The sequence below is a fragment of the Cynara cardunculus genome, assembly GCF_001531365.2.
Source record: "Cynara cardunculus var. scolymus isolate 2C chromosome LG 8, CcrdV1, whole genome shotgun sequence".
Classification (NCBI taxonomy): domain Eukaryota; kingdom Viridiplantae; phylum Streptophyta; class Magnoliopsida; order Asterales; family Asteraceae; genus Cynara; species Cynara cardunculus.
In genome coordinates this window covers 2,866,574-2,874,623 of record NC_037535.1, presented here as the reverse complement: position 1 = coordinate 2,874,623, position 8,050 = coordinate 2,866,574, and the positions used below count along the sequence as shown (strand labels likewise).

Sequence of the window (8,050 nt, the reverse complement as noted above, 5' to 3'; positions counted from 1 at the left end):
ATCTATTCTCACCTTCTCAACCTTTTTGTCATCCTCCTTAGGACCTCCCTGTTATGAGGAATTATCATGTTATCTATATTATACTATACCTGACTTCATCGAGATACAAATTGTTTGAGCAACAAATTGCATCCTTCCATGCCACCTTTAGAAATTTTTCTAAAGCATTCATTTCGCTTCCAGGAAAAAGAGATTTTGATTGATTTTTGAGGTCAAACRATTTAAGAATYCATAAGTAATGGATTCTGTTAAAACAAAATCAAAACTTTCTTATTTTCAGTATTGATTCTAATTCAATCTAGTTATTTTGTCCTTCCATCTCCGCCTGAAAATTTCTTTCAGGCGTTAGTTTTCTTTTCCAAAAAAGCGGAAAAGAGAGAGGAAGTCGATTTTTGAGGTCTAACATTTTACTTTCAAGTTTATTGTATCACGGGTTCTGTTAAAAACAGTGGCTTTTTTCTAGTTGTAATATTGGCTTCAAATTTCCCATAGTTATTGTTGAACATTTTACCACTAGTATCACAGAAGTTAGAACATATTCCATTTGGCCACAAGAGTCGAACATTATTTGTATATTTGAGTCAAAAGTTGACTTAGTTCCTATGAGTGCTTTGGTGATATGTAGACATATGGAAACTGCCCTGCTTCAATGTCGAGATACCAGAGGCCTCCTTAAATTTGTGGAAGAACAGGTACGTGTCGTACAAGCAAGAAATGTGCAATGCCATGAATGCTGGAGATGAATCAAAAACCAACTCTGCAAACATTGTGATTAAAAAGTATAAGCAGGTCTAAATTTTTTGAAATTTTGTTTATTGAACTTGATAGTTGCATGTTTCAAGGAATCACCCCAAAAGTTGAATTTGAAATCGAGTCATATCTTCACTTGCATCTGTATGTATTGTTTGATTCATGTAGATGTTTTATGCGGCTGAGGATTTTGCAACGAGTACTAGGAAGATTGAGGATCTGCATAATGAAGCCCTTTCAATTTATCATGTAACTTACGATTATGCTCGAAGCACTAATGATGTTAAGAAGTGTGGGTTTGCATGGAAGGTAGCTGGTGAGGCCCTCTGCTCATTTCATGGAATGAAGACCCCTGGAAAGTCAATTCGTTTCAAACTAGCTGTTTTATCAATGTTCATTTAGAAGGATATGTATATATGTATATATATGAATACATTTAGCTATATATAGGCATTGGAGTCCTTGTGTAGATGGCCAATATCATTGTATTTATAGGAGCGATGCCCACTGTAATATATATGGACTTCTTCTGCCCACTCATTTCCTTTCTGTCATATATGAAGCAGGACGAGACTTTAGTACTAATTATATAGTCATCATAGTTATTGTTGGAACTTTGTGGGATTGATCCCACATGATAATAGGAAATTATTGGTGGGTTGGTCCATTTTGATTTGGGCTTGGATATGCATGATTACATATACATTTAATGGTCACAGATTGGGCCTTAGATCTTGGGACTCTTGGTCTCTATGAATCCGGATTTAATTTCTATTATTTTAATTTTCTTATTTTTGGATTTACAGTATTAACATTTAAATATTTGTTTCTTCGGATAACCACCAAATATTTCAAAAGACAGTTTTGATGCAAAGGTATAAACCCCCCGAAAATTGGTGTTTTTGACATATAACTCTCCCTCTTGGGTAGAGGTAAGGTCCCACATACATCATACCCCCAGACTCTACCTCTGTGTGGGATATATTAGGTTCTTCAATTTTCCCTCCAAATTTCCCTCATGTACTTGCATTCGATCGGATGGTTGTATCCTCTAGGCAACACCCAGAACCATAGCACAAGTGGGGGCGAATTTCGTCTTAGGACACTGCATTTATAGTCCTCTATCCAATTGAAGTTCTACAGCAAGTTCTTGATTTGGTCGAACAGGTGAGTGCTCTAATTTGCAAGTTTATCCATCGTAGTTTGTGTTGAAATTTTCTGTTGATAAATAGTGTTATATAGTCTTGATAGATTGGTCATAACAGTTATTTTTCTCAAACATTTAATAAACTTTTATCGATTTACAGTAGGGGTGTGTGGTTTTTCTTACCTTGGTTTATATACCTACTTTTGGTTGTATGTTGTTGTTTACTTCTAACTCAAATTTTCTGTTTTCTTGTTTCAGCTTTCATGTTCTTCTTTTCCGAACTCTCATCTTTTGCTATTCCCTTTATTTCATGTGGGGTAACTTCCTATCTTTTTCGCACACTACTCACAAGCCAAGGATCTTCATGGAAACAACTGCTTTACTTTTTGAGGGTAGAGGTCAGGTACACCTACGTCTCACCTCCACTGCGCTTTCGGAAGGGATATACCGGGCTCGTGTTGGTTTGGTGTTGGCTTATCCATTTAGAATGTGAGTTTTTCCACAAGTAGAAACTGTATATTTTCTGCTACATTGTAGATGTGCCATGAGGCTGAAGATTTTGCTGCAGGTACTAGGAAGTTTGAGGATATTCATAATGGACCACCCTCAAGGTTCATTTACAATCTATTAGAACTCGTGGAGAAGCCAAATACGTAGGAATCATCCCTTAAGTCCTCTTTATCAATCCCTTCATTTAGAAACAAAAACAAGGCAAAAGTAGGGAGAGTGGTAAGGATCTCATGTGGATCTGTCTCAAGGATGGCCACCTACATTGGGGCTATCTTGAATGACTAGCAGCAGAAAAGCAAACTGCTTTCAACAAAGTCAGTCATCTTTGTGTGGTCGGCAAATGCAAAAGCTTCTTAAGCACAAAGTAATCCTTCAACAAGGGTGGATAAAAATGCAATCATGGTGCTCAAGCCTAATTGTAAGTGGAGGATTTATTTAGGCTTCATGAAATCCCACAAGACCCGGGCTTTTTTGGGCCTAGGCTCGGGCCTTCCAATCCCATTTTCCAGTAAGCAAAAAAACCTGGGCTTTTTCAGACTCAGGCTGGGCCCCGCTTTGGGGTTGAAAGAGGGCCCAATCCTGCTTTTTTAGGCCGGATTTAACCGGGCCTTGAGAAAAAGTTGGCCTGATCAGGATTTAAGGCTGGGCTTCGGGCTTGGGCTATTTTTGGATCTCTACAACACATTATCGTATCCTAGATGATGTAATATCGTGCCCTTACGTATCTAATGTCTATAAAAGTGTAGTCTGCATGGAAGTTGGCTGGTGATGCTCTTTTGTTCATTTCTTCATATGAAGACGTCTGAAAGTCCATTTGGTTAGCCCTGGTGAAATCTAGGTTTTCAGCTCGAAACCGCTCTGTTTGAAGGTTGGTTAGCCATGGTGCAGTTTGGGTGAACAATGGAACACTTTTAGCAGAATGTAAGTACCACTGTAGCAATTATGATAAGTTTAAAAACCATACGATTTCAATAAAAAAAAAAAAGTTGTTTTGGAAGCTTATTTTAACAAACTGCCGAAATCCTTACAGGTTGGTGGCAGGCTTCTGTTATAGTAGGTCTAGTAGAGTATGCTGAAAGCTTTTCCATACACACAACTGGAGTTACCGGAGCTGCAGACTGTCGGTTAGTTTCTATATTTTTCTTTCAGGGTCCTCGACGGTAGTGTGGTCACTCGAACACAAAAACAAGTTACAACCGGATAGCGTACAACTAATCAACAAATCTAATACAACAGAACCGTTCTGGGTTTTGTAGAACATGTCTTTTGTAATAAGTACACGAATTTGGATAATTAAACAAAGTTCACCTGAAAAGAGGACAACAGTAGTAGTATAACAATAGCGATTGAACAAAGGTCTAAAATTTTTTGGAACGTCGAACTATGAAGAATATGGGGTAAAAGGTTTCGTTATATATATATGTAAATATGGTCAGCTTTAGAGGAAAACCGCAAAAAAATAACTGAGGAACACCCTAATAATCATTCATTTGTACGGTATGCACACGTGCATACAAGTAATTTATGAACACTCTAATAACCATTCATTTGTACGGTATGCAAATATGCATATAAGTAATTTGTCACATGCACGTGTGTGTGCATAGAAATCAAGAAACATCTTCAATTACTTGTATGCAAATATGCATACCGTACAAATAAATGGTTATTAGGGTGTTTCCCGGTTTTTCATTTTTTGCGGGTTCTTCCTGAACCTCACTCCTCTCTCTCTCTCTATTATATATATATATAGAGAGAGAGAGGGGGGGGAGATTCAGGGGAAAACCCCTCAAAAGATGAAAAACAGAGGAATACCCGGTAACCTTTCATCTGGATAGCCCCCTTTCCAAGGGTCATTCAACACTTGCTTGACGAGAACCCGAGTGAAGAGAGGTTGTCAACCTTCTCGCCCATTGCATTGAATCTAGCACGAGACCAGTTTACATGTGTATACAAGTAATTGAAGTTGATTCTTGGATTTTATGCACGTGTGCATGTCATGCACTTGTGCATACCGGACAAATTAGTTGTATGCACGTGTGCATACTGTCCGAATGAACAGTTATTAGGGTGTTCCTTAGTTTTTCAATATTTTGCGGTTTTTCTGTGAACCTGACCCTATATGCATTCGTACCTGCATCCACATAAGGTCAAGGCCAAGGCCTGATTTACAAGTTAGCTTGGATTTGCATATGCATATGCATACTAGTCTTTTGTAGCATAAAAATATTTAATATAAAAATATTAATATAATGCATACTAAAAATGGTTTTATAGTTGTAGTAGATACACAAGTTCTACTTCTACTTCAGGTTCATGAAGCTTGACTCTAGACGAAGTTGAGGTTGTTACCGCCACATACTCTCTCGATATAAAGTCTTCGTAAGTCGAACTTGATATAAGATCTTCGTACTGAAGTGAATGTTAAACATGTTACGTTTAATTATTGTGCATTTAAGGGATGCAAAATGAATATATGATTGTTTTATTTGTTTTTTCTTCAGATTCTTGGGGCCCCTTACCTGTGTGCTTTTGACTTATATATATGTACACACATATATATAGTTCGGATCAAGTGAGAACAACCCTTTTCGTATGAAGTTGAGAACATTTTTGAGCCTCTGGAGGAGTTGTTTTTTTAATCCAACGGCTAGAGAAACACGGACCTTCATCTACCTTCATCTGACGGCTCACTAAACACATGGGCCTTCATTTAGTTTCATCACCTTCATCTATCTTTATCACCTCCATCAATCTTCATCAACCTTTGTTTACTTGCATCTTCAACTTCACAAGTTTCAGTCATGGTATAGAAATTGAATGTTTGTGAAGGCAGGTGGATGAAGGTCCGATGTCACTGTTCTCACCAAAAAATTCATTTTCACGTGAATCCAACTCTCTCCTTCTCTCTCTCTCTCTCTCTCTATATATATATATATATATGTGTGTGTGTACACATACAAACACACAGATAAATGGAGTGACATTGCTTGTTAGTATACCTATGATTTGTAACATCAGAAGGTGAAGCCTTGTTAGAATAACCCGTATAAAAACTACATAAACACAACACTTAGGGGGTGTTTTGGCTTAGAGGAAGAAATTTGATGGAATTAGAATCTATCAAATGAATTTGACTTTGAAGGAATTGGAATGTAATTTGACCATGCGTCTGGTTGATAGGAATTGAAATGAACAAAATAATGGGAACAACCGTCTTTCTTTGGACTATACCACCCATCGCCCCGCCCACACCCTACCCTACCCACCGTCATGTCAAACTGTCGTGGGTGGTGATGGAGTTTAATTCCTTCCATTATGCCAATGAATGACAAATTCATTAATTTGTGGTATATATGGAATTTGAAGGATTCTGCCCATTTTAAGAAATGAACCAAACAAAAGAATTGAAATTTGTTCAAAGGAATTTGTCATTCCAATTCCATCAAACTTCTTTGAATTCCATGAACCAAACGGCCCCTTAATATACGAGACCTTATTTGATAAATCTTCATATATATATAGAGAGAGAGAGGGAGGTTTCGGGGAAAACCTCAAAAAAAAATGAAAAACTAAGGAATACATTGATAACCTTTTCATCTGGACAATATGCACATCTGCTTATTGGTCATTGAAGTTGTTTCTTGGTTTTTATGCACATGTGCATACCAAACAAACTGCTTAAAGTTACTGTGCATATCGGTCAGATGAACGGTTACTAAAGTGTTTCTCAGTTTTTTTTTTTTTTTTTTTTGCAGTTTTCCCAAGAATCTGATCCGATATATATAGGTTGGGTTCCATGAAAATGAAAGTTATGATATGAAAGGATAAATCCAGCCTAACTTTGTGTGCATAGATAAACCATTTGATTAATCCAACATTGTTGAAGCAATTGTGGTTTGATTTGCGAATTGGCCTTTACCTGGACCACCCATGTAGTTAACTTGGAAAATGCAGGTTATGACAATAAATCTCCAAAAAGGTAAAAATTGGATTCAATCATTTCATGGTTAGATTCGTCACCTCTGGTGAAAATTGCTAGCATGGCGTTACAAGCACCACGGTCTTCGCCATAATCTGGAGTGTCGATTGAGAAACATGACTTCTCAACGGTGGAATTGGAGATTTCTACAACTAAGGAGGGTTCAAAAGTGGTCATGTCGATGAAGATTCCATTAAGGGAGAGGCCAGAGAGGGTGTCGGAGGTTGGGTGGAGGAGTGGTAGCCTACGATGGAGAAAACGACGTCCAATTGGGAAGCGACGACACGAGGAGAGGAAGCTTACTGAAGAAACCAATTTCTATATCATTAAGTCACTATCAAACAATCATGCATAACTAACTGAATAACCAGCGAGTCTTCTTAAGCTGCTACTAACAAAGAGATCTTAAAGAGAATAATTGAAACATGCAATTGAACCAACTACTAAATACTAGATAAAAACACACCTAGAAGATGTACACCTGTACCTTTGATGTATACAATTAATCGGCTAATAAGTTCAGTGCATTTATGATCTCAAAACATTTGTGAGTAACATTTGTCGATGGGAGATTTAAGAAGGGCCATTGGGATCCATGAACTTTATTTTAGACACTGATACTACCATGGTTTGTATTACCAGTGGCGAACCCTTGTCGCAGATTTTCATCATCGACAAACTTGAAGAAAATTTGTTAACAAACATGTATTGTAAGATAAAAATTCAAAAAATGACATAATTGTACAAACATAAATACAATCGATGACCGTGTTGTGTTGTGCACAATTCTTTTTCTTTCTAAGATAATAGGACAAAATGGTTTTGCATGTTCGGATATTCACTCTAATCATAAGATTTTTGCAATAGTTGAAATAGAAAGTAATATATATACATATCACTATTAAAAAAATGGGCATTAACAGCGAATTTTTCCGATGGAATTTTTGATGAATCCCAAAAATGTCAATTTTTTATTGACTTCCGCCACAACTCCGTTCAATGAATTTTTAGAAAAAGAATAAAAATTTATTTCCATAACTTTCCTGACGGATTTCTGATGGATTTTTTACTTATTTATTGTTTTAAGAAACTGTCACAAATCAATCGGAAATCCGTCATAAAATTGATGTAATTTTTTTTAAGAAAATTATTTAGTGTTAATTAATTAACATTTCTGACGGATTTTTGTTAATTATTTATTTAATTAAAATCCACGGAAATGATTTACGAAAATGTTTTTTTCCGTCAACTATTTCTAAAAGAAAACAAAAAGAAATTCTAATATATACTCATTTACATCGGAAAAGTTTTAGAATTTTTATTTTATTTTTTTCTTCTCAAAATATACATATTTCCGTTGGAAAACCCATTTTTTTAGCATACATAAATAGAGGAAAAAATTCGGTTGCAAACCTATCGTGAATAATGAAAACGAACATTCGTGAACTACTCATAATGAATAATACAACATTCATCATCCATGATACACTATTCATAATGAATCACTCGTAAATGTATGAGACGTGTGTTCTACTCTCCTTTGTCCCCCAGTTCACAACCTAAAATCAGTTTGCAACCGAACCTCGTAAATGTATGAGACGTGTGTTCTACTCTCCTTTGTCCCCCAGTTCACAACCTAAAATCAGTTTGCAACCGAACCT

The 8,050-nt window shown here is 36.4% G+C and overlaps 1 protein-coding gene across 1 annotated transcript in view; it reads left to right on the top strand.

The window, feature by feature from the left end:
- The window catches only part of LOC112516800 (probable RNA-dependent RNA polymerase 5), a 16,029-nt gene extending 14,614 nt beyond the window's left edge, over positions 1–1,415 (top strand). Inside the window, exons 20-21 of the mRNA XM_025124033.1 lie at positions 626–789; positions 919–1,415. Of these exons, the coding sequence (XP_024979801.1) occupies positions 626–789; positions 919–1,152 (398 nt within the window). The 3' untranslated portion in view covers positions 1,153–1,415. The remainder of the gene's footprint in view (positions 1–625; positions 790–918) is intronic.
- The last annotated feature ends 6,635 nt before the right edge of the window (positions 1,416–8,050 follow it).